This window comes from Podarcis muralis, chromosome 1 (assembly GCF_964188315.1).
Source record: "Podarcis muralis chromosome 1, rPodMur119.hap1.1, whole genome shotgun sequence".
Lineage (NCBI taxonomy): Eukaryota > Metazoa > Chordata > Lepidosauria > Squamata > Lacertidae > Podarcis > Podarcis muralis.
Genome location: NC_135655.1, coordinates 102160130 through 102183969, shown reverse-complemented (window position 1 = coordinate 102183969; position 23840 = coordinate 102160130). Strand labels below are relative to the sequence as shown.

Genomic DNA, 23840 nt, shown 5'->3' with positions numbered 1-23840 from the left:
TCGCTTACTTTCTCTCCTTGAGCTCCGGATTGGAAGGCGGCGGGGCATATAAATCCGGGCAGGGCGGAGTGAAACAAAGCAGTTTGCAAGCAGCCGGACCTGCTAGGAGGGAAGGAAGAACTTTAGAGGGGGCGGCGGCGGCAGCGGCAGCAGCAGCAGGAGGGGGGAGAGAAAGGACTTGTCGAGCGCACGGCGGCGAACCGCGCGGTTTCTTCTGCTTTTCTTGGTTTCTGCTCCCCATCGTGCCATTTCGTTGGTTTTGTTTGAGAGAAGACGGGGGGAAGGGCTAAGGACACCTCAATGAAGGAAAGAAGAGCCAGCCAGAAATTATCCAGCAAATCGATCATGGATCCTAATCAAAACGTGAAGTGCAAGATAGTCGTGGTTGGGGATACCCAGTGCGGAAAGACGGCTCTGCTGCACGTCTTTGCCAAGGACTGCTTCCCGGAGGTACGTGTGGACCCGCTTGTCTGAGTTCTAGGAATTTAGCGCTACGTGGTTCTTTTACGAAGTGGAGCGCTGCGATTTCTTTTTGGTTAAAGTTAACTTTCAGCGCTATCTGTTAAATCTGTGGGAAGCCAGTTTAAAGCGGGTGAGACCGTTTTCACAGAAGAGATCCCAGGATGCTTACCCCCCACCCTCACAGGAATCACACACACAAAAAATAAAAATTAAAGCATCTTTAAGACGATCTCTCTCTCTCTCGTGCCCTATTGTGAGCCACGCGTGGAATGCGGGATAGAACTCGAACGTTCTTTCTGCGTTCGAATTAGAGATCCATTCACTGAGGCAGTGCCGGTTCAAGCCTCGCGCCCAGTGGTGGTGGAGGGAAGCTCTTAGATCTCTCCGTATTTTATAGGTCGTGGGTTTCAGCGCCGCGCTGGAATTCACGAGCCCATCCCGCTGGTGTAAGTTGCCTATTTTCAAACGCTTTGTTGGTTTTCAGTGAAAACGGTCCAATCCCTCAGTAGTTAGGAAATGGTTAAACAATTAAGAAGGGCGAGGGGCCAATTTAGGCTGAAATCTCTGTGGTCTCTCCCCCCCCCCCATTGAATTTACAAGAAAGATGTGTTTGATACGCGGTGCAAACTTTCAAGAGATGGTAATCTACTATTTGTGTTTTCTCCCTTTCCTTGCCCAGAACTACGTCCCCACCGTGTTTGAGAATTACACGGCCAGTTTTGAAATAGACACACAAAGGATAGAACTCAGTCTCTGGGATACTTCTGGTAAGGGATTTTCTTGCTCGCAGGAATGCCTGTTCTGTTTCCATGCCATTCTGGTGACTCACATTGGTTTGTATATAATTACAAGCCATTGCTGTAGCCTCTGTTGTTAACACCCTGCAGATGATGTAACTACTTGCCTTTTAGGTTTTTTTTTATTTTACTTTAATGGACTTTAATGCAACCTGACTCCTTTCCCTCCCTGCCCCCTCTTTTTAATTGCAACATTTCTGCATTGTGGTGAGACTGAGACAATCGTGTTTACCTAACTCCCCTTCCCGGCTTGACTCTATAAAGGTTCTTGGGATAATTAACTGAACAGATGGGAGAGGGTTATTATGGCCTATCATGAGCCTTTCGTTTTAATATTTGTCGCCGCTGCTGCGAAAACCAGCATGTGTTCTCCTTTTGGTAATATGTGATTATACAGAAACAAGGAGCTTAGCAGCTACACAAATGCCTAAGTGTGAGAGGATGTTTTCCTTGCTGAGCCGTGTCCTCACTCCTCCTCAGGATCTGCTTCTAAGTGTTCCCCCCAAAAAACCATGCATAGGAAGCCTTCAACTGAGCATAATGAGAAGTAAAGTTACTCATTGGAAGTGTTTGGCTGTAAAACCAGCAGGGGGTGAGAAAGCTTCTGAAGACATGGAAGTTAAGGGAGTGAGAAAGAAAAACTGGAGTTTGGTAGTGGTTGTGATGTTCATTGATTATGTTGCCTGTTTGTAGGTACAGTAGGTATAGGAGACTAGCAGCAGATGAAGCGTCTTAATACCAGACCATTGGTTGATTTCTCAGTATTGTCTACACCAGTGTTTCCCAAACTCTGGTCTCCAGCTGCTTTTGGACTACAATTCTCATCTTCCCTGAGCACTGGTCTTGCTAGCTAGGGATGATGGATTTCCAGCTGCTTTGGATTACAACTCTCAAGTTTGGGAAACACTGGTCTACATTGACTAACAGGAGCTCCTGGGGGTTTCAGGCAAGAGTCCTTCCTGGAGACAACAAGGATTGAACCTGGAACCTTCTGCCTGCAAAGGCTGTCCTCTGTTGCTCAGTTTCCCAAGTCTTGTTTGATTAAAGAAAGCAGTGTTCTTCTACTATTACTCCTGTACTATGCTACCCACCTCCTTTCCAAATTGACGGCTGGCCACGTAGTTCAAGACATTTTTGCCTTTCCTATAAGAGTCACAGCCATTGTCTTGTAGAACCTTGATTTGGGGGGGAAATGAAGAAAAAGTACAATTTGCTTGGGTCAGCTAAGAAATCCAGTTTTGAGGGACAAATGTTCATTTTCTTCTATAGCAGTTGTGGCCAAGTTTCATAATCTTGGGAACCACTCCAGACAGTAGACTAGAGCGGTTTTCCCCAGCTTCGGGTACCCAGATATTGTTGCACAGCAATTCTCATCATCCCTGACCACTGGGCCATGTTGCCTTGTGCTGACTGGAGCTGTAGTCCAAGGTTGGGAAAAGCTAGTATAGAGGCTGGCTCCATAATAATAAAGTTAGCCCCATTTAGTAGCATGAGCCTCCTTTGTGGAGAATAACATCTAAGCATGGCATTACATGGAACAGAGGTCACCAACATGGTGCCCTTCACACATAGCTGGACTCCAACTCCTGCCATCGCCAGCCAGCATGGCCAGTGGTCAGGGATGATGAATCCAGCAGAATCCACAGGTCACCATGTTGGCTGCTCCTGACATAGAGCATCCAAAAGGGAGCTTTTTGCACCTTTTTACAACTTGGAAAGGTTCTTGGTAGGGTCACCAAGATTATAATGGCCTTGGAGCCATATCTAGGATGCCAGTTGGCCTTCCCTGTTCCAAAGGATGCTAGTTCTGGGCTGGGCTTGGTTTATGGTGGAAATGAGTGCATGGGAGTCATCGTAGCCAGTATCTTCTGAAGTTAAGATGGGGAACATGTGGTCCTCCAGATGTTGTTGGACTACAGTTCCATCATTGCTGGTTGTTGGCCATGCTGGCTAGAGCTGGTGTTGGTTGGAGTCAGTCCAGCAACATCTGGAGGGCTGCACTTTCCCCATCTGTTCTCTAAAGACTTTTGGGGGGAGGACTTGGAGCATATAGTAGGTTCTTCCAAAGAGCACTCTCTTTCTCTTAAGGACATAATTTCCTATTCTTAAGTTTTTTGGGTTGTTTTTTAAGTTCCTGCAGAGATAATCCATTGGCAGAGATGAGGGCTATAAAGCACCGTGCTTAATGGGGGAGAGTTAAAATCATCTTTGTTCGCTGGCGTTTATGACAGATTAACGAACACTCTGTGGCAGAGTGCAAGAGGGCGGCCAAGGAGAGGGAGACAAAGGAATGTACAGGGTGCTGAGAGCAGCTATCAAGGGAATGTGAGCGCTGTCTCTTGTCACCAAATGCAGGAAGAGAGCAGACCACCCAACCTAGAAGCCATCCATCCCAGGGCAGAGAAGCAAAATGGAGCTGGAGAAGATACCCCCTACACACACACACACACACACACTTTTCACAGTAGAATGAAAAGCGCAGTTGAATTACTTAATGGCTTTTGCAGTAACTTCAAGAAGTGGACAAGATTTATTTTATTTTACTTGCCTGCCAGTAGCAAGAGCCTAAGCACAAAATCTGCTTGTGGCACACAAAGGGGTGTCCTGTGAGGAAGGCACGTCGAAGGCGATAAAAGGCTGAAGTGGCAAGACTGCTTGTCTTGTAAATCTGGCAACACTTGTACAGCTCTTTTGAAGAAACCACAGCTAAGCTTTTTCTGCCTTGGCAGCCTTAACACGAACATTACTGCTGTTGGCATCACTGGAATGCATGCTTCCAGATGTGGATGACAGCTGTGAAGGCTGGCAGTTCTGGTTCTTTTTCATTTTCTCTCTCTCCTACAGGGGAATGCTTGCTGCCTTTTTCACTCTTCTGTGATAAAGCCAAATTAAATTCTCTCTCCCCCCCCCCCTGCCTCCCATTGCCTTAGTAGGAGAATGAACATGAAATGAAGAGGGAGCAGCAAAGGAATTAAAAGGGGGAGGGGGGATTTATCACATCTGCAAGACTTTATTTCTTAAATATATTTTTTTGTGCATGAGGACTGACCTTAATCTATGCTTTTTGTATCTTGCATAATGGTCAGAAAGTAAAGTCCCATTGAACTCAATGAGACTTACTCTATGTGAATATGTATGGGATTAGACTGCCATTGACATTTGCTTGCTCATTCCTTCAGACGTTTGCCACTGGGACTTACTCAAAGTGGATTGTTCTGCCTATTCCAAACTTAGTTATTTATTATTACATTTATATTCCACTTTTCCAACAAGGGTTGGTTCTATCTCTCTATTTTATCCTTACAGCAACCCTGTGAGGAAGGTTAGATGGACTGACATTGACTAACCCAACATCACCCAAATGGATGAGTGGAGATTTGAACCCTAGCTTCCCTGGTCCTAGTCTAACACACTAACCACCACACCATACTGGATCTGGGATTCTTTCTTCCTGGGCTTAACATGGACCAAGGCATAGCCTCACATTCTAGACAGGATATGAAAATTGATTCAAAGAGGCCTTCAATATATTAGTTTGGTATTTTACAGACACTTCTTAATGATCTGTGATTCAACGTATTGGTTATTTATCAAAATACAGATTTGGACACCTAGTTATCTGGGCCTCAGATCTTATGATCTGCCATCTCTGAGTTTGTTTCCTGGTTGTAGATTGTTTAGATAAGATCAGCTGTAATTGAGTTGGAATTATTACTGTATGGCAGTTTCTTAACCCTTTTTAAAAGGCAGGTCTTATTAGTCTAAGTCAAGATCTGGGCTTGGCCTCAACAGTCCTCATTTTCCAGTATGGTGTCATAGCTTAAGTAGGTTAGATCTGCAACAGCTGAGTTGGTTGCAGAGGTTAATTATGAGCAATATAGTGTGATATTTTCCTATCAAAGACAACTGGGGACAACTGTATTGGAAGAGCAAAATAGGGTAAAACAACTAAGCTATTCTAGATGGTCTGTCTGGAAGGATTTGCATTATTTAAAGTTTTGGCAGCACTCTTGCAATGCTTTCTCAGGACGCGCGTGGCGCTATGGGTAAAACCTCAGCGCCTAGGACTTGCCGATCGCATGGTCGGCGGTTCGAATCCCCACGATGGGGTGAGCTCCCGTTGCTCGGTCCCAGCGCCTGCCAACCTAGCAGTTCGAAAGCACGTCAAAGTGCAAGTAGATAAATAGGCACTGCTTACTGGCAGGAAGGTAAACGGCATCTCTGTGTGCGGCTCTGGCTCGCCAGAGCAGCTTCGTCACGCTAGCCACGTGACCCGGAAGTGTCTGCGGACAGCGCTGGCTCCCGGCCTCTAGAGTGAGATGAGCGCACAACCCTAGAGTCTGTCAAGACTGGCCCGTACGGGCAGGGGGGCAGGGGTACCTTTACCTTTTGCAATGCTTTTATAGAGCAATGGGACAAAATAAGATAATTTAAACACATGAAAGATAATATTGGAAATCCTACAGTTTAGTGACTACAGAATGTCTCTACTGTAGAATAACCACACACAGAAATAATGACCCACATTTAATGATACCACTTAGGAAATACTATTTTTTTTAGATGCTAGTTTAATTTGATAGGGGTATTCCCAAGACATTTCCATATGAGTTTATTAGTCTCCAGTGTTAACCCCATTAAACAAGTATATCTCCTTTAAATCATCACCTGTCTTGCATGAACATTTCTGAATGTTTAGTGTTTCCCATTAACTGAAGTTAATTGCTGTTTGACTTTAAATGCATCCATTTGGAGAAGTAATTCTGGTCTTACTGTAACTGAGGTCAACAGCAAAGATCCAGAAATCAGTAAACAAAGACGAAAATCTCTTTAGGCTTTGCCCTAAACACTTGAATGGCAATCCATAGACTCCTTCCTCCAGAGCAGCCTTTCTCAACTTTGGGTCTCTAGATGTTGTTGGACTACAACTCCCACCATTTCCTAGCCAGCATCCTAGTCAGGGATGATGGGACTTGGGCTTCAAGAACATCTGGGGGTCCAAGGTGGAGAGAGGCTGCTCTAGAGCAGTGTTTCCCAACCTTGTGCCTCCAACTGTTTTTTGGACTACAATTCCCATCATCCCTTGCCACTGGTCTTGCTAGTCAGGGATGATGGGAGTTGTAGTTCAAAAACAGCTGGAGGCCCAAGGTTGGGAAACACTGCTCTAGAGAGTCAACCCTGTGGAAGCTGTGATATCATTCTATCCCAGCTAAAATAGACAGGCGCCACTGAAGCTGCAAGTTGCAATAAGTTGAATGGTTTCTTCTAGCCTTTGTCAACCTGGTGCCCTTCAGATCCTTTGGGAGTTTGTCCAAGGCTGGTTAACAGCATGGTGACCACATTTTTAACAAGAATGCCACGCATTCTGAGAGTTTGCTGCTCTGTAGTATGTTTGCACTCCCCAGCAGCTTGTTTAACTTCTAGTTTATCAAGCTGGGGAGCAGGCAGTGTACGAAAGTCTGGTAGAAATGCAAGCACACATCTCTTTGCCACAGCCAGGCCTAGGGTTCTTTCTGCAATTGGGTCCGTGTTTGTGTCACACTCTTCCTGCCTGTGCCCTTGTGGCACAGATGGATCACTTATGGTATACAGAACGATACCCACAAAATCTAAGAATGACTTTGCAAGATGTTTTCATTCTGAACCCCTGAAATATATTGACTTTTCCTGGGGAGGGTATACTGGTATTAAATCTTTAGATGGAGAAATATTTGGGCATTGCACATTAACGCAATTGGGCTGGATATGTATCTGATTTCCACCCTCTCCCCCTTCACAGCAGCTGTGGAATAATTTGCAGAAAATCATATATAATTCTGTAGTCTTATTATATGGCATGCAGCAGCAGTAAATGAGCTCATTTTTTAACACGATCATTTCAGAGTAATGTTTGGCTACTCGTAGCTTCTTCAGATCCTGTCTAATGGAATCCATAAAGACAATTTACCTGTGTCTGGCTTCTGCTGAATATCCTATCAAAGCTGAAACACATATTTTATCTTCCCTCATTAAAATTTGACTCTCTTACATAATTCAAATTTCATGGGTGCACCATAAAACCGTGAAGCAGTTGCAGCCATCTTATGGGCTTAACTATATATCCCAAATACTTCATGAATTGCAGAATATCAAGGAAACCTGAAAATGTGGACTTGGGATGGACGTTCTCAACAAGAGTATCAAAGAGTGGCACAGATTCCTAATGAGTTGAGCTTGCTGTGGTTCTGAGGCTCACTGTGTGTCTTTCACTCTATATAGAGCAGACAAAACTGTCTGATCCCCTGAAGAGTTCTGTATAAGTTCCAGAATCTTGGTGTACCTCATAAAGAGGGTGCTTATTATTGACAAATGAATTAAACCCTGAATTGCATTCTTCCTCTTGTAGCCTTTAGTAACTGGTTACTCAGTTACCCTGAATCCAGTATTCCTTAGCTGGAAATTACTAGGATCTAACTTTAAAACTTTCATGGAGTCAGTTGTTGGAATGTGAGAAGCCTTACTTAAGAGATGGGTAGCCTGTGGTCCTCCAGATTTTTTTATGTTCCAGCTCCCAGCATCCCTGATTATGGGCCATGTTGGCTGGGGCTGATGAACGATGGAGTCCAACAACCTTTGGAGGGCAACAGATTCCCCATCCCTGCCTTACTTTGTAAAACAAATACCTGCTACTTAGGGAGAGCGACTTCGGAGATGAACATGCAAATTGATAACTTGGTCAGCTTAGGGCATTGGTATGGGACATGCTGAGGCAGTCTTTCACCCCGGGGTCATGGGCAGATATCTGACCCAAAGACCAGCCACAAGTTACTGCTGGCTGTCACTAAGTCTGATCTGACATTAGTCTGTAACAAATGGTAGTGACAGACTTTTCTACTGTTCTAAGTGATAGTGTGATATTTCAACCTCTCTCATCATCAAAATCATTGCCGTAATCAACCCAAAGCCTGCATGAGGGGAAAAACACCAAGGAATCCTTGGAGTTGTAGTTTGTGGATCCTAAAAATTGTTAGAGATTATTAGTCCCCACATAGAACAACAGTTTACAGAGCCCCGGCAGATGGGGAATTTATTGTTAGCAAACAAGAAGTCTGTACTTTGAACAGAGATCACATCAGACATGATGCAATGGAATTACTCAGTGAAAAGCCACATAAACCTAAGCCAAAACTTTAGGTTATGCTGAGTCAGCATGTCCTTTTGAGCTTGGTATCGCCACCAACTTACCAAGCCGTGTGGACAATCTTTACTTCCAAAGCTCCATTTTGACAGGAGATCTCACAACTCCTTTGTGGTCCTTGGCTTCCTTTTGGCAACTTTCATGCAAGGTGTAATGGCAGAGTTTTGCTCATCTCCTATCTTGTCTATGGGATTATAAACTGCATTTTTTGAGCGTTTAGCTGCTTTAAATGGCCACAGGCAAATATGTACTTTTACACAAGTGGCACAGGCTTACTTTGAAGTAAAGCATACTTTTAGAGTCAAAATCCTATCATGGCATTCCTGTTGTTCTTGTGGGCTTCCTATTGACATCTGATTGGTCATTGTGAAGACAGAATGCTGGACTAGGTAGGACCAGCGGGACTGTTACCATGTTCTTATGAAACCATACTCACAGTTCCTGCAAACTTAGAGGTGGCTAGAAATCAGCCTTCCTAACCTGGTGTCCTCCAATGTTTTGGACTCCCAATTCCCAGGGATGGTATGGGTTATAGTAGCAACAACATCTGGAGGGCACCAGGTTGCAGAAGGATGAGAAAGGTATGCGTGTGTGGTATACATTCCACAAAATCTGGATCTGAAGCTTTGTTGGAGTCACAGTGATTTTGTCAATCTGCTCGTTTTCTTTAGTTGAGCATGGTTTCGCATTTTCTGAGACCATCTTGGAGAAAGATTGAACAGAGTATGCTATTGAGCTGCCTTGAAAAGGGTCTGTTTAGACTTGACATGCATTCCCAAGATTCCTCAGGCTCTGAGGATTTTGTTCTGGTAAGGAGATTGGAATGATGAAATGCCCTATTGAATTCTATCTCTCGGCTTTTGTTCTGAGTGGCTGTCTTCTTTGGGCATTGATAAAGGATCCCACTATTGCTTGTTTGAAAGAAGAGAGAAAACACATTTCTTGTGAAGCATCTGAATTCTGCAAACTCTCAAAGGATGCACTTAAAGCCTCCCATTCATTCCCTTGCATTCTTTCCCAGAGAAGAATGGCAGCTTGTCTCATTTATGTGAAAGCTTCATATACTTGTCTTAGCATGCTGCATTGTAATAACAGGAAATTTTTGTCCATAGTAAGTGTAATCACAGATCCGACTGGTATAAGTGCATGCCATACGTATGCATGTACATATATGGTGCGATAGACCTCTTGAGGAGTAGTGACTGAGCACTTAGGTATGTGTCTAAGGAATTTTTTTTCCTGGGTGAGGCTCTTCACTCTTCTCTTGAGCAAGCAACGTCTCTGTCCAAATTTTAATGATCCTTAAAAGCAAATGCCTTATCCTGCCCATACCTGTTTCAGAATATTCTGATGAGAAAGGAGGGTGGCAACTATGCCTAGAGCTAAGTGATAGCTGTGGGTGGAAATTGCAATGTGATCTACACCTGCCTAACACTCTGAAATTAGTAGAGGTCATCTAGCACATGGAATGCTGCACCAGGGGCCAATCTGGTGCAGTAGATGGAGCACTAGAGCTGGAAGAATTGCTTTAAAATCTCTGCTTGCCATGAAATTCTTTGGTTGACTTTAAGAGATGCATAAGAACAGGAATTAGGGGACCTGTGGCCCTCCAGATGTGGTTGGACTATAGGTCATCGTCACTCTGGGCCATTGGCCATGATGGCTGGGACTGATGGGAATTGGAGTCTAACAACAATTGGAGAGCCACAGATTCCCCAACACTATATATGTGGGAACATAAGCTGCATCAGACCAAGATCCATCAGGTCTTTGGTAAGCTCGCAACCCAAAGGCAAAAGCTTGTAGTCTGTCCTCACCCCTTTATCTGGAATTGAGGAGTGCATGGAGGCTTCAGTTAGTTAGTTATTAAGCCACTGATAGTGTTAAATGGATCAGGTGACAGGAAATAGCACCTCTCCGGCCTGAAAAATCAGATAGCCAGTGCCAGTCAGAGTAACCAATGCCTGGCTAGACAGACAAATCATCTCATGTCCTCATGGATAATGCCCACTTCCCTTTTCCCAATAGTAGCCTCATCGGTAGTAATCCTCATGGGGGTTTGTAATGATTAAGAACTCAAAAAATAAAATAAAATTAGCTTCCATAGACAGGTGTGGGCAGATGGACTTCTGCATGTTTTGCAAGAATACCTTACAGCACGGGTAGCCAACACCCGTGGTTGAGACATGGTTGAACTACAACCTCCATCCTCTCACCCCATTGGCCTTGCTGATGGGATTTGGAGTCCAATAACGTCAGGCAGCTGCCTCCGCAATACAGCTGTCACTTGGCAGTACTGCCCCAGTAATAAAATAGACCCATGCCCATTAGTTCCCTGAGAAAGTATGCCTTTACCGGTGTTGTCCAAACTGCAGCCTGACAAATGTTGGCTCTTGGGACCCAGTCCAAAGGTTAATGGCTGCTTGCAGAACCGATAAGAGAGGCTGCTTCACCCATTGCCCGTGCCTGCTTTGACAAGGCACATGAAATCAGATATTGTGCTAGGAAAAAGGAAATCTCCACTTCCTGCAGAGGTTTAAATAGCCTGTTGCACGTTTAACTCTTGTGCTGAGAGATGAGCATTACGATAGGTTTCTGATGCACTGAAGCTATCAGTAGCAATACACAGGCATGTGATTCGAGGCTGTGGAGAATCTGGAGGAAACTTTCAGACTGAGCAGACCACCTTCTGTTTGCCAAGGCTTCAGCCCATATGTTCCTGTTTGCTTCAAAAGTAGCATTCCTCAAATTCTTTCCTTGTGGTCTTTAGCTGCCCAGCTGGTCTGTTTTTTGAGACGAGTTCCTTTTGCTGTTTACCTTACTACACCCTGAAACAGCAGGAGCTTCTTTTGCCAGGAGGAGGAACCTGCCAGCCCTTGAAAGCACTGTTTTCATTTCATCCATTTAAATCCTGGAGATTTTGAATGCAACCAGCTTCCCCAACCCCAGTGGGTGAACCTGACCATCTAGTGTTTTCCTAACACACCTAATGTGTTTCCAATAATCCTGTACATAAATAGTAAACTCCCTTCTCCCAAGTGTGGATTCTTGTGCAACCAAAATGGGCAGCACCTCACAGGATTGGCAGGTTATGGGGAATTCCAAAGTTTGGAGAAGTACAAAAAAGTGTGTGGGAACCCCCAATAATAGTCCAGTGAGGACAGAGCATGCTCAGTGGTTGTGGAACAGTGACTTTTCAGAGGAAAAAACTGGTGGTGGCGCAGGAATGAAATCTTCTTCTTTGGCGATCACTTATAGCCAAGTAAGATTCTTCAATTTGGGTGCTTGCAGGCCAGTGTTTCCCAGTTGTCGGTGTTTATACTACATTTTATAAGATTTGCCTTGGGAGAGTCTTTGAAACTCTTTTGTTGACCACCAGCATTACGCCTTCCATCTTTAAGTTCGGAATAGAGTAGTTGCTTTGGAAAAAGATCAACAGGCATCTGCACAACATGACCATTCCAACGAAGTTGATGTTGAAGAATCATTGCTTCAACACTGGTGATCTTTGCTTCTTCCAGTTCCACTGGCGTTAGTTCACCTGCCTTCCCAGGTGATGTGTAATAGCACATCCTGGAAGATGACATGGTTGGCAGGAGCATTTTACGCGGTTGCAGGTCCCACCTGAAATGTTGATAAGTTTGAATTCTATTCCTCTGGATTCCTGGTAGAGAGCTCTTGGTCATTTAAAATAAGCCATAGAGTTCCTTAAGAGATGGCCTGTTTCAGCAAGCTCTTTTGCCTTGCCGGAAGCTGCCAAAAAGGCAGTGGCTCTCAAGGAGATGCTGAACGTAAATACCAAAAGAGAAATCCCCTCTAATTAGCTGTTACAGGTTCTAGCAGTTCATTAAACTGTGAGAGCTGCAAAGATCTAATTGATATTTGGTGCGGATGATGTTCCTGATGTAATATATTCAGAGGATATTAATAATTACATATAAATGTATTTTGCCAGACACCATGGGACCTATGTGGGCTGTGGCTGTGCGTAATAGTGATGACTTATTTATACTGAGTCTCCGCAGTGTTTGACACACCGAGCTGAATGTGGCCCCGATATCAGTGGTTGCTGGTCGAGATTCTTCTCTGCAAGTGAATTATAAGTCGCCAGGGAGCAGCAGGAGGACCTTTTGGGCTTCCCAGAGGCATCTGCTTGGACACTGTGGGAAACAGGATATTGAATGAGATGGACCATTGGCTTGATCCAGAAGAGGTCATCCTGGGATTAAAGGGATCGCGACCCTTTAAGTTCCAGGCAGGCAGCACAAATAGGAGGCTTATTAAGCCATGGTGACCGCAGTGCATGGTTGACTTGTTGAGTCAGAGGCTGTGCAAACCTGTCTGTGCACTCCTACAACTATGCAAACAGCTCAAGGCAGGGAAAGGCATTTTTTCCTCAGGAGGGACCAATCTCCAGGTGTGTTGCCTTGTGTTGTTGCCTAGATGCAGGTAGTTAACCCTTCACAAGAGCTACCAATTATGCGGGTACCAGTGTGGCTCTTCATAGCAAAGGCAACTACTGTTTTCCCTTGCATACGTCTTTTCCTTTTGCTGAAGGTGATAGATTGCTGGTCTTAGTTACTATTGAAAGTGGTTGTGTAAAAACTAGCATTTTGCAGGAAGCACATCTACCCTGACTTGGAATGAGCCTAATCACGTGTGCAGGTCCAACACTCAAACAGATTCTGAAAGGTTCTGGGATAACAACTGGGCCTAACTTACATCTGTAGCTACTGATACAATAATTAGGCATGATGTTGTATTGCCATGGTCCTTCTAAATCAGTTGTGGGAAAGATTTCACCCTCTAGATGTTGCTGAACTACAGCTCCCATTGGCGCCAGCATGCATGGCCAATGGCCAGGGATGATGGGAGCTGTAGTTTAGCCAAATCTGGTGGGCCAAAGGTTATCCACACCTGTTCTAAATGGAATAAGAAAGCACTGTTTAAAAAAGAGATTTTACTAGGTGACCTTGGCTCAAAGTTAAGAGATTGGGGAGCCTTATTTTCTGGCCATAAGGTAAAGGTAAAGGGACCCCTGACCATTAGGTCCAGTCGTGACCGACTCTGGGGTTGCAGCACTCATCTCGCTTTATTGGCCGAGGGAGCTGGCGTATAGCTTCTGGGTCATGTGGCCAGCATGACTAAGCCGCTTCTGGCGAAACAGAGCAGCACACGGAAACACCGTTTACCTTCCCGCGTGCTTTACCTTGACGTGCTTTCGAACTGCTAGGTTGGCAGGAGCAGGGACCGAGCAACGGGAGCTCACCCTGTCGTGGGGATTCGAACCGCCGACCTTCTGATCAGCAAGTCCAAGAGGCTCAGTGGTTTAGACCACAGCGCCATCCGTGTCCCTTTCCCCCCCCCTAGCCATATTATGCATTAATAATCCAGGCTCATCAGAAGAGTTTCAGATTGTTTTGACCTTTGGATGGAAGCTCAGAACTGCATCTGTGTAACTCATTCCTAAGCAGCAGCTCAACATGTGCATCCATCACTGCTGCATGGATTGGCCAGAAGGAAGCCTTACATCAGTATGGGAAAGGCCTGCATGGTCATGGTTTGACACGCGTGGTGATCTGCTGTACCAAGCTTTATGGCAGCCACCACAAATATGGTGCCAATTTGCTTGAAGCTGACCTAAATGAACAATAACCTCCTGAGGATATGGAGCACTCTTGATTCTGGCGGGTGGCGAGATCTTGAAAAAGCGGGTGAGGAAGCAAAGGGAAATATAGCAGAGGCATGGATGGAACGCTTAGGGTGCGTCATTTAACTCTGTATACATAATGTTTCTTTTCCGCCCATAACATGATCTCACTTATTTCAACAGGGTCTCCTTACTATGATAATGTCCGCCCACTTTCCTACCCAGATTCCGATGCCGTCTTAATTTGTTTTGACATAAGCCGTCCAGAAACACTTGACAGTGTGTTGAAAAAGGTAAGTGATGGAAAATAACTCTAAATGTATATGCAGAGCTAAGATATGTCACTGCTGCCATCTGCATATATGATCTTGAAGTGTAAAAGCCAGGCTGATTATTGCCGCACTCCCAAGTATTATGCAAACCAACTGAGAGGCTAAAAATATTAGTCCATTACTCCCCCAGCTTTCAGGTGTGTTGGCCCAGGCAAGTGTTGATCATGGGGTAAAGGTGGCTTTCACTTCAAAATCCTTCTCTAAGGTTTAGATTCAAATCCTTGTGCTGAGGGGGATTCGGGCTCTAGTACCTTGGGAAGGAACTCTTAGCTCAGTGGGGCAGCATGTGATTTCCTTGGAGAAGGTCTCTTGATTCAATCCCTAATTATAGACTTTTGGCAGGAGTGGAGAAACTGCAGCCTTGCACATCTTGTTGAATTTTCGCACTCATCCTGCCTGACAGTTGGCCATGCTGGCCTGGGCTGATGTTACATGAACTCCCTGGCCAATGGCATTTGGATAGGTACTGCAATCAGAGTAGACAATATATAGGGCCAGAATGGGGAACCAGTGACCTTCCAGATGGACTCCTAATGCCCATCAGTTCCAGCCGGCATGGCCAACAGTTAGGTATGATAGGAGTTATAATCTACAGCATCTACAGGTCCACAGGTTCCCCATCCCTGATAAGTAGTTAGATGGAATCCAACCAGTTTACTTTTCAGCTTCATAGTTGAATGTATATAGACAGGATGCACAATTATTGGCATACTGTTTTGATCAATATAATTAGTATTCATGCACTTAGCAAGTGAAAAGAGCCAATATCCGCATGATCCTTGTTCAGCCACACAAGGAGAAGATCTCTGGTCCAGACCTAATTCCTAAAGTCAGAGCAGAGGTCAATTCTTCTTTGGTGTGCCACAGTATGAAGACTGACTCTGCCCATCTCTTTTATATTTTGCTGCATACTTCTTAAAGGCATGCGCCCTTCCTTCTGATGCAACTTCCCCTTGAAAATGAAAGAAGAACCAGAGTTTGAATTGTTCAGTAGTCATGAGTGAGACAATCCTTGCTGATTTTGATTTAATTAGGAGGATATCCACCAGAAGCTCAAAAGTAATATATATATATATACTTCCTCTGGGATAGTATGTTTCTCAATACCACTTGGTGGGAATTGCAATGTTGTTGCAATTAGGTCCTGCTAGCATGCTTCCCATAGGCATCTGGTTGGCCACTGTGAGAACAGGATGCTGGACTAGCTGGGTCTTTCATCTGATCCAGAAGGGCTCTTCGTAGGTTCTTAGTGGATGACCAAGAGGTCATGTGCATAAATGGAAGGGTGCCATGTGTAGATGAGGCTCAGGTTAGATTGCTGTCAAGAAGAATCTTCAACAGCCCTGGATGCTGTCAGACATGGGCACTATTTCCTGGGTTTCTGGAGAAAATGGCTGCCATAATCTTTACTGTTTGCATGAACAAAGTCCTTGGGATCAGCTGGTGCCTCCTTGCCGTGGCAAGTTTTGGGGGAGGGAAGGGGTTAAATAATCCTCTTCTCCAATAGTGAGAGCTCTTAATTCCCTTTCCACATTTTACTTCCTGCCACCGTTCAAAGAGGTTAAAACAAACATTACTCATGCCCTGCTTACTGCTGTCATGGCCAACATCAACAAAACTTTGGAACTGTAGGCCTAATATGACCTACAGAGGTGTAGCCCAGTAGACTCAGGAAAGGTGAGAAAAGTTCAGATTCCACGCTAACAGTTTGACTTGTGGAGCAACATAAGCAAGTCCCTAGAACTCAGCTTTAGTTACTTCCTACGTCGCAAGTGTATTGCGGAACACAACAAACAGTAGTGCTATTGTTGATTTTATGTTGGGGTGCATCACTGACCCTCAGCCTCTCTCAAGGCTCCAAATACATTAATAACTTCAGCCTGCAACAGGAAGCACTTTTGACTTGTAGATTCTTACCTTATGCTTCTGTCGCATCAGTCTTTCCCATATCTTTCCATAAGGTGTTTGTGGCAGAGTTAGGGTGGATCATGACCCAGTTGTGAGCCGCAGACCATCAGCTGGAGACAGTGGTGTATGCAGAGGGTGCAATTAAGCAAAGTCAGCTGTCGCTAAGTCCCAGTGAATTCATTGGGACTGAAATATAAGCAGCCCTTTGCAAATATTTTCTGTGCAGCTGGGAAACCTGGAAAATGTGGGATTGCACAGAGCTCTTTATACATGTAAATGATATGTGCAAAGACCTTCCCCAGCTTGGTGTCCTGTAGATGTTTTGATCTACAAAACCCATTTCCCCCAGCTAGTAAGGCCAGTAGATTATGGGTAGGATACAGAGCTTCGGCTGGAGGTCAGAAATGGTAGTCTACAGACATTGTCTTGTCCCCTCACTCCATGCGTTGAAGTGCACATGACTTGAGTGAACATTAATTCAGTTTTCAATGGTTTGTCCATGATTGTCTATTTTGCTCAGTTGCATTCATTTTTATGCCCTGCAATGTCCTTGAATGCTAGAATTCCTGTTCATGTGACCCTCTGGCAATTGTGATGTTTTTACATGCTAGTCCTCTGCACCTGGGGGAAGAACATAGATGGCATTGTATTCAAGGTTTAAGCTTCACATTTTAAGTTCCCTGCAGTATGGACTATATACCATCTGTGTGTATGACATAGGTTAAGACCATATTTTTGATCTAATTATATGCTTCTCCTTTGTTGTAAGACCTGCTTGTAACTTGGCATTTGGGCAGCTGTTTAAACTTGCTTTGAGAAAACTCCCTTGATTATATCTATTCAGTCAGTTGAGTGAATGAGTCATAGGGAGGGAAAACGTAATGTATGCTATGGCAGCTGGCCTATCTGTAGGCAGGTAGGGATGGATGTCCTCATTTTTAAAAGAATATTTTATTCCTGGTTTTCATAATACAAGAAATAAACAATAAACATTTTTTTAAAAAAACCCAATACATAAGCTCAGATGAAGTACATTATTTTAAACTGAATAATTGCATCAAAAAGTTGGGAGAATTGCAGATTTTGAAGGATTGCTGCACTGGTTTATTTCAAATAAGTTCACTTTAAAATCTGCAGGGAGTGCTACACCAAATGTTTCCTTCTAGTGCTTCACTGTAGTACAGCTGACAACTGAAGCATGATTCTTTAAAGCATCTCATTGCGTTAGATGGCCGCCTCAGTGTTTCTTATGGCAGCAGGATACTAACGCTGTACTATTTTTACAGTGGAAAGGTGAAATCCAGGAGTTTTGTCCCAACACCAAGATGCTTCTGGTTGGCTGCAAGTCTGACCTGCGCACGGATGTTAGTACACTAGTAGAGCTGTCCAATCATAGGCAAACACCAGTATCTTATGATCAGGTAAGTGCTATGTCGTGTTTTGCTTGTTAATGAATGATGCACACTTCTGACTTGATTCATTCAAATCCTCCTCGGGGCACAGTGCTGCAAAGAGTGTTGGTTATATTACACCACTTTTCATCACTGCTGGTGATCAGCATTTGGGATCTGTACTTTTCTTATATCAGATGCTGTATGCTACTGACTTAAGGGGTTGTAGGTCACTGGTAGAGCATACGTTTCTTAAGCAGACAGTTCAGTCAGTAGCATCTCCAGCTAAGGCTGGGTAGACACAGCATACCCTGCAGTTTATGCTCCATCCACATTTGTCTGTATTCTGCTCCTCTTCCACCCATTTCCTATGTTGTTCAATCTGGATAACTAAGCCGGCCATAGGTCCACGTGGCTTTAACGTGTTCTGCTCTCTCCCTCTCTCTGGAGAGGAAGAGTGCAACCTTTGTTTCCTTTTGTATTGGTAAGCAATAAAACAGAACTGCTCTTTTTCTTTGAAAAGAACCACTGCGAGTGTGTATACCTCTTCAAACTTGAAACTGGGCATTTATGTAAAAGTAATTGCATGCCTTCCTCTCACCATGGGATTATGACATGAAAACTACATAGTATTTTGTAAAGCTCCATAAACATCAGTCCTGTGTAAGACCAACAATCTGCCCACTTCTAAGGCACACTTAACTGGAAGAAAATTCCATTGAAATTGGTGAGGTTTACTTCCAAGCAAATTTGGCTGGGTTCCTTTGGGCTTCAGTGTCCCATTTCTTCACAGTGTCCCTGTTTTTGATAGAATTGTCTAGTTGTATAGAATGTTATGGGCTCCCCCCTTTTCTTTTTCACATCTCACAAGGATTGTACACTGTAATGTCAAGTGACAACTGGACCGAGGTGGGCCGGGACTGCTGATTCGCTTAGATCTGTCAGCAGCCTTTGATATGGCCGATCATGATCTTCTGGACCACCACCTCACCGATGTGGGGATACAGGGCACAGCCCGACAGTGTCTGTGCTCTTTTATCTCTGGTCAGGCACAGAGGGTGGCACCAGGGAGGGAGATGTTGTTCATGCTTGTTGAAGCTGTTGTGTGTTGGACTCCAACATCATTAGAACACCACAGAATAGGCCATCCCTAGAATAGGGACAAGAAAGACCACAGTGTCTTTCTGTTTTGGGTGGTGGCTTCCAAGTAATAGTCATGATTCAAGGCTTTTCTGGTACGTTCCATAGCTGCAAACGTTGGCCTCCAAGGGCTGCATTTTTGTAGATTATAAATAATGTTTTTCTATAATATATGAAGCAGGGTTACTCCTCCATTCTTCTTCTCCTCAGTGGTTTCCAACAAAATGTTTTTGACTTTACTCACTGGGAATTAATTGACTAGTACAATCCAAAACCCTCTGATTGCCACTTCAGTCATTAGCAGACAGGCTGTTTAATTAATGTTGACTGAGTCTCCTATCCCCATTCTCCCCCTCCCTGCCCTCCATTAAAAAGTTTGCACAAGGCTGTGTGTCTGAGGATTGCTCCTGTCCCCAAAATTCCAACTGCTTTTCTGAACATCCAGTAGCCTATGGTTTCTGGAAGTCTTCCAAATCATCTCAGTTGGACAGGATGTAGTACAGTGACAAAGTACACGAGGCGTTTCCTAATGTCAGTGGCAAACCTTTTGTTTGTACAACCTCAATCTTTAGGCAGTCCAAGTTCTAGTTAAGTGGCGTTTTCCCCAAAACTCTGGTGCTACACAGGAAATCCCTGTAGCATTTTGTTTTTCTCTTATCTTATCCAGAACTGCAGTGGGTGACTTCCTTATCTATGCTTTGAAAGCTTTTGGTAATTTTGTGGGGTGGTAAATAGCAAGGTGGGAGTAGAATGCGTGATTTGTATGGTAAACAGGGTTCCCCTCCCCCAAGTTTAATCCTATTGATTTAGAAGAAGAGTTGAACGTTTTGACTGACAGATAACTTTCCCCTTGGTGCACCTGCACCACGTTCTCTAGGCACACACTTTAATTCTAGCCATGTTTATCTGGAAGTAAGCCCTATTGATTTCAAGGTCAAACTATTCTGTATGCTTGCCTCTGGCATAAAACTGGCCCTGCTTAGAGGTGGAACAGATGCCATCTGATGTTTCAAACCCTGCAGCTAGCATAGACTTCTAGTTTCTGAAGGGCTCCAGTCTGTTGCTTTAAGGGAGCTTAGAGACTGAATTCAGTGGGGTCCCCTGGCGGCATATAGCTGGATTTTTCTCTTCTGCAACTAGGTGGGAGTTTCTTAAAGTCAACTACTGTAGGTCAGGATCTGAACACATTAAACTATTCAACCTGTGTTCGGGGCGGGGGGGGGGGAGAGAATGGCAGACACCCAAACCTAAAACTCTATCTGCTGCATAAGCAGTGGTTTGAACCACAACAGATAAGGCAATGTAGCCTCCTTGGCAAGTGAAGTCCTTGCAAACTCCTTAACCCACTGAAGGCTAAAGTGTCACAAAGATCTGGTCTGTGTAAGGAGTTGTTGCTGGTCTTGCATTCCCACACGTACTATCTCTGCTAGAGGGAATTATTGTCCTCATCTCTGGAAATTTCCAGAGGTGTGAATGACCTTGCATGAGATCTGCTGGTGGGGCGGGTTAGCAGGAACACCAGCCTAGGATTGCTGATGGCCACAAAGGCACACCACCAGTACTTGAGACCATTGACCTAAATTTATGAATTGCTGTGGACAGAGAACCCTGACATCCATGTGGGTTAGGGCTCATGGGAATTGGAGGCCAACAACATCTGAAGGGCTCCATGTTGGCTATCTCTGCTTGGCCCTACATGCCCTTTCAGGTCAGAAACAAAAGGGTAAATAGATCAGATACATTTTTGCAGCTATGCTTGTACTCCTCAGTTCCTTCCTTGTAAGGCTACTTTGTAAGCTGGGGTTGAGGGTGCTTAAATTGAAGATGCTCTTGGTCTCCATGTCCAACGCAGAAAGTCTTTAAAACTGGTGTGGCCAATAATCTGCAAGTTCTAGGTTGCTTTCTGTATTTATAAGGACAGTGGATTCTCCTCCTTATTTGCCTGATGTGTTGCCTTTTGTTTCCTCAAAGCATTATCTCTAAAACAGCATCCCAGAGTAATGATTATATGGCTTGTCTTAGCTCTCTCTGGATTTCTGTTGATGCCTGTAATCTAATCTATTCTCCTCTACCTCCACAGGGTGCAAACATGGCCAAGCAGATTGGAGCAGCCACATACATCGAATGTTCAGCCTTGCAGTCAGAAAACAGCGTAAGGGACATTTTCCATGTTGCTACCTTGGCCTGTGTGAACAAAACAAATAAAAATGTTAAGCGGAACAAGTCTCAGAGGGCAACTAAACGAATTTCACACATGCCAGGCCGGCCGGAACTTTCTACAGTCACCACAGATCTGCGAAAGGACAAAGCGAAGAGCTGCACAGTGATGTGAAGGATTTTGATTCCTTAAATGGAGGTAGCAAGGACAATTGTGTTTGGGTGGGATAGGTGAAGACTCAAGGAGAAGTGCCCAGTGAAAATGGTCTCTTGTAAGGGCATGCCAGTGATAAAAGGCGATGATTCACCTTCCGTAGGCAAGAAACTGTACTTGGGGAGCTGGTATGTAGAGGAAGCAGTGGGAAGAGATGGATTCTGAAGGGATGTCAATGTTACTTGGATGAAATACCAAATACGAAGGAAACTATGTGAATGTGCTAAAGAAGTGAAAGGATTGGTAGCACCTGAAGAAATGATGTCCTGGAGGATACCTATTTTTAGATCTATTTTTTGAATACCGACTTTGATTTTGATTACAATCTAAAACATTGCTTAAAGAAAAAGAAAGTCAAGATATTCCTATTCCCTTCATTGTGAAGCTTGCCCCTTTGAGACTGTTTGGTTTCCCTCCCCCACCAAAAAAGAGAGAATATGATTGCTTTTCCTCTTGGTTTATGTTAAAGAAATAAAAAATATAGGTCATCCAGAGGAAAACACTTTGTTAAAAGAGGCTTTAAAATCTTTTTTTCTCCCCGAGGCAACTAGAGAAGGAAGAAATTAAAGAAATCAGTAATAAAATAGCCTTCATAAGCTTCTAATTATATGGAATGAAGCTGAAGAAATATCTGTTAAGAGTAGTTCTCAAACACAGAATCTTCCTCTTCTCCATTGTGACTGTAATGAGAAATTTGATAGTGGCCTGAAAGTCAGTTTTTTGAATGGCTTCTTCATAAGGCAATTGTATAATGTATGGACGTCCTGTTGCAAGACCTAAACAAATGGTGCTACGATTTAGTTATAAAAAGGTCCTTGATTAGAAAGGAATTTTAGTCTTACTGTCCTCCTAAGCTGCTCCTTGGGTGTGAAGGAGGCCAAACCCAGCACTGTGTAAGGAAATAAGTGCTGCTCTGCTCTATGACTTTTCTACAATTCTATACTGGGTGTTTTTGTTTTTTGTTTCATTTTTTTCCCCTTTTCGTTTTTTAAGTTAGCACATGAGCCAACATACCCAATTATCTCTTATTATGATGCATCTCTAAAATGGCTGCATATGGATGACTGTCTCTTATTACACGTTTCTGTTTACTTGTAATGAGCACTCTGAGGAAATAGGGGGAGGAGGAACCTGAAGAACAGCGGAGCCTTTAAGGGGTCCCAAGTGGAAACTGGATATTGCATTAATCCTCAAGGTCTAATGCAAGCATATCCAGACAGTGATCATTAAACATTACTTGTGTGACCCAGATTCTGTCAAATTCCTTTTCACTGACTGATGACTATTGTTACATCCACTAAGCCAATCTTGAAAATAGTTTGCAGATGTTGCTATGCTTTAGCAGACACAGCAGAACTCTGCCGAGGGTGTCTCTAGGACTTGTTGAATGCAAGCATTTTTCTCAAATGCTTCATTTTTGAAGTATTATTTCCACAAAAATTCCAGATATATTGCCACCATAATATGCTTTGGATTGATGCAATGGTATGCTTAAGGCAGTATTAAAAAAAAAAAAAGCTGGCAAGTGCTTTCTGTATTTAAGTATTGTAAAAAGAAAAATAAGTTAACTGTTTCAGCAAGACACCCTCACTTTTTAACATATGTCCGTCACTTTGTATGTTTGGTTATTGTTTCTGCAGTATTTATTTTTTTCTTTTAAATAAAAAAAATGTTTAGTCGTTGGTAAAATCTCTACTTGTGTGCTGTTCTGTATTGTCCACTGATTGCTTGTATACTTTGGGCTGTAATATAGACCAACCTGAGGATAAGCCCCTCTGAACATGGTGGGACTACTGAGTAAACATGCTTCTACTTGTAAACATATTCAGGACCTGTGCTATTTGTCTAGAAAACAAGGTGCCGGAACTCACCATGAGCATCTCCCTTTTCTTATGCAGTGGTACCTCAGGTTACATACGCTTCAGGTTACAGACTCAGCTAACGCAGAAATAGTGCTTCAGGTTTAGAACTTTGCTTCAGGATGAGAACAGCAGCAGGAGGCCCCATTAGCTAAAGTGGTGCTTCAGGTTAAGTACAGTTTCAGGTTAAGTACCGACCTCTGGAACGAATTATGTACTTAACCTGAGGTACCACTGTAATGGCAATGGTGCCCAGGTGAGAGGTGCCAGAACTCCGTTCCGGTGAGTTCCCGCTGAAAAAAGCCCTGCTCAAGACATTAGTTTAAATCAATTTCAATTAGCACCCGCATCCAGGTTTTGGGAAGGCTCTTGCCGATAAATCATTAGCTATGATAAAATGTACAAAGTGCTGAAATAAATGCCACCTCTTTACTATTCCATTTTCATTTCATTTCATTCCTATTTCTTTCCCCACAGACCCCCCCCCCCAAAATACATTATGAAAGCCTGCATTCCCATATATAATCACAAGTTATAACAGTATACACCTATAACATGGGTAGGCAAGCTAAGGCCCGGGGGCCGGATCCAGCCCAATTGCCTTCTAAATCCGGGCCATGGACGGTCCAGGAATCAGCATGTTTTTACATGAGTAAAACGTGTCCTTTATTTAAAATGCATATCTGGGTTATTTGTGGGGCATAGGAATTAGTTCATTTTTTCTTCACAATATAGTCCGGCCCCCCACAAGGT

The 23840-nt window shown here is 43.8% G+C and overlaps 1 protein-coding gene across 1 annotated transcript; it reads left to right on the top strand.

Moving 5' to 3' along the window:
- The first annotated feature begins 144 nt into the window (after positions 1 to 144).
- On the top strand, positions 145 to 22917 carry RND3 (Rho family GTPase 3). Its single transcript, XM_028745750.2, has 5 exons — positions 145 to 450; positions 1142 to 1229; positions 14270 to 14379; positions 17613 to 17747; positions 20938 to 22917. The coding sequence occupies exons 1-5, from the start codon at positions 301 to 303 to the stop codon at positions 21187 to 21189; spliced, it is 735 nt and encodes a 244-aa protein (XP_028601583.1). The 5' UTR covers positions 145 to 300; the 3' UTR covers positions 21190 to 22917.
- The last annotated feature ends 923 nt before the right edge of the window (positions 22918 to 23840 follow it).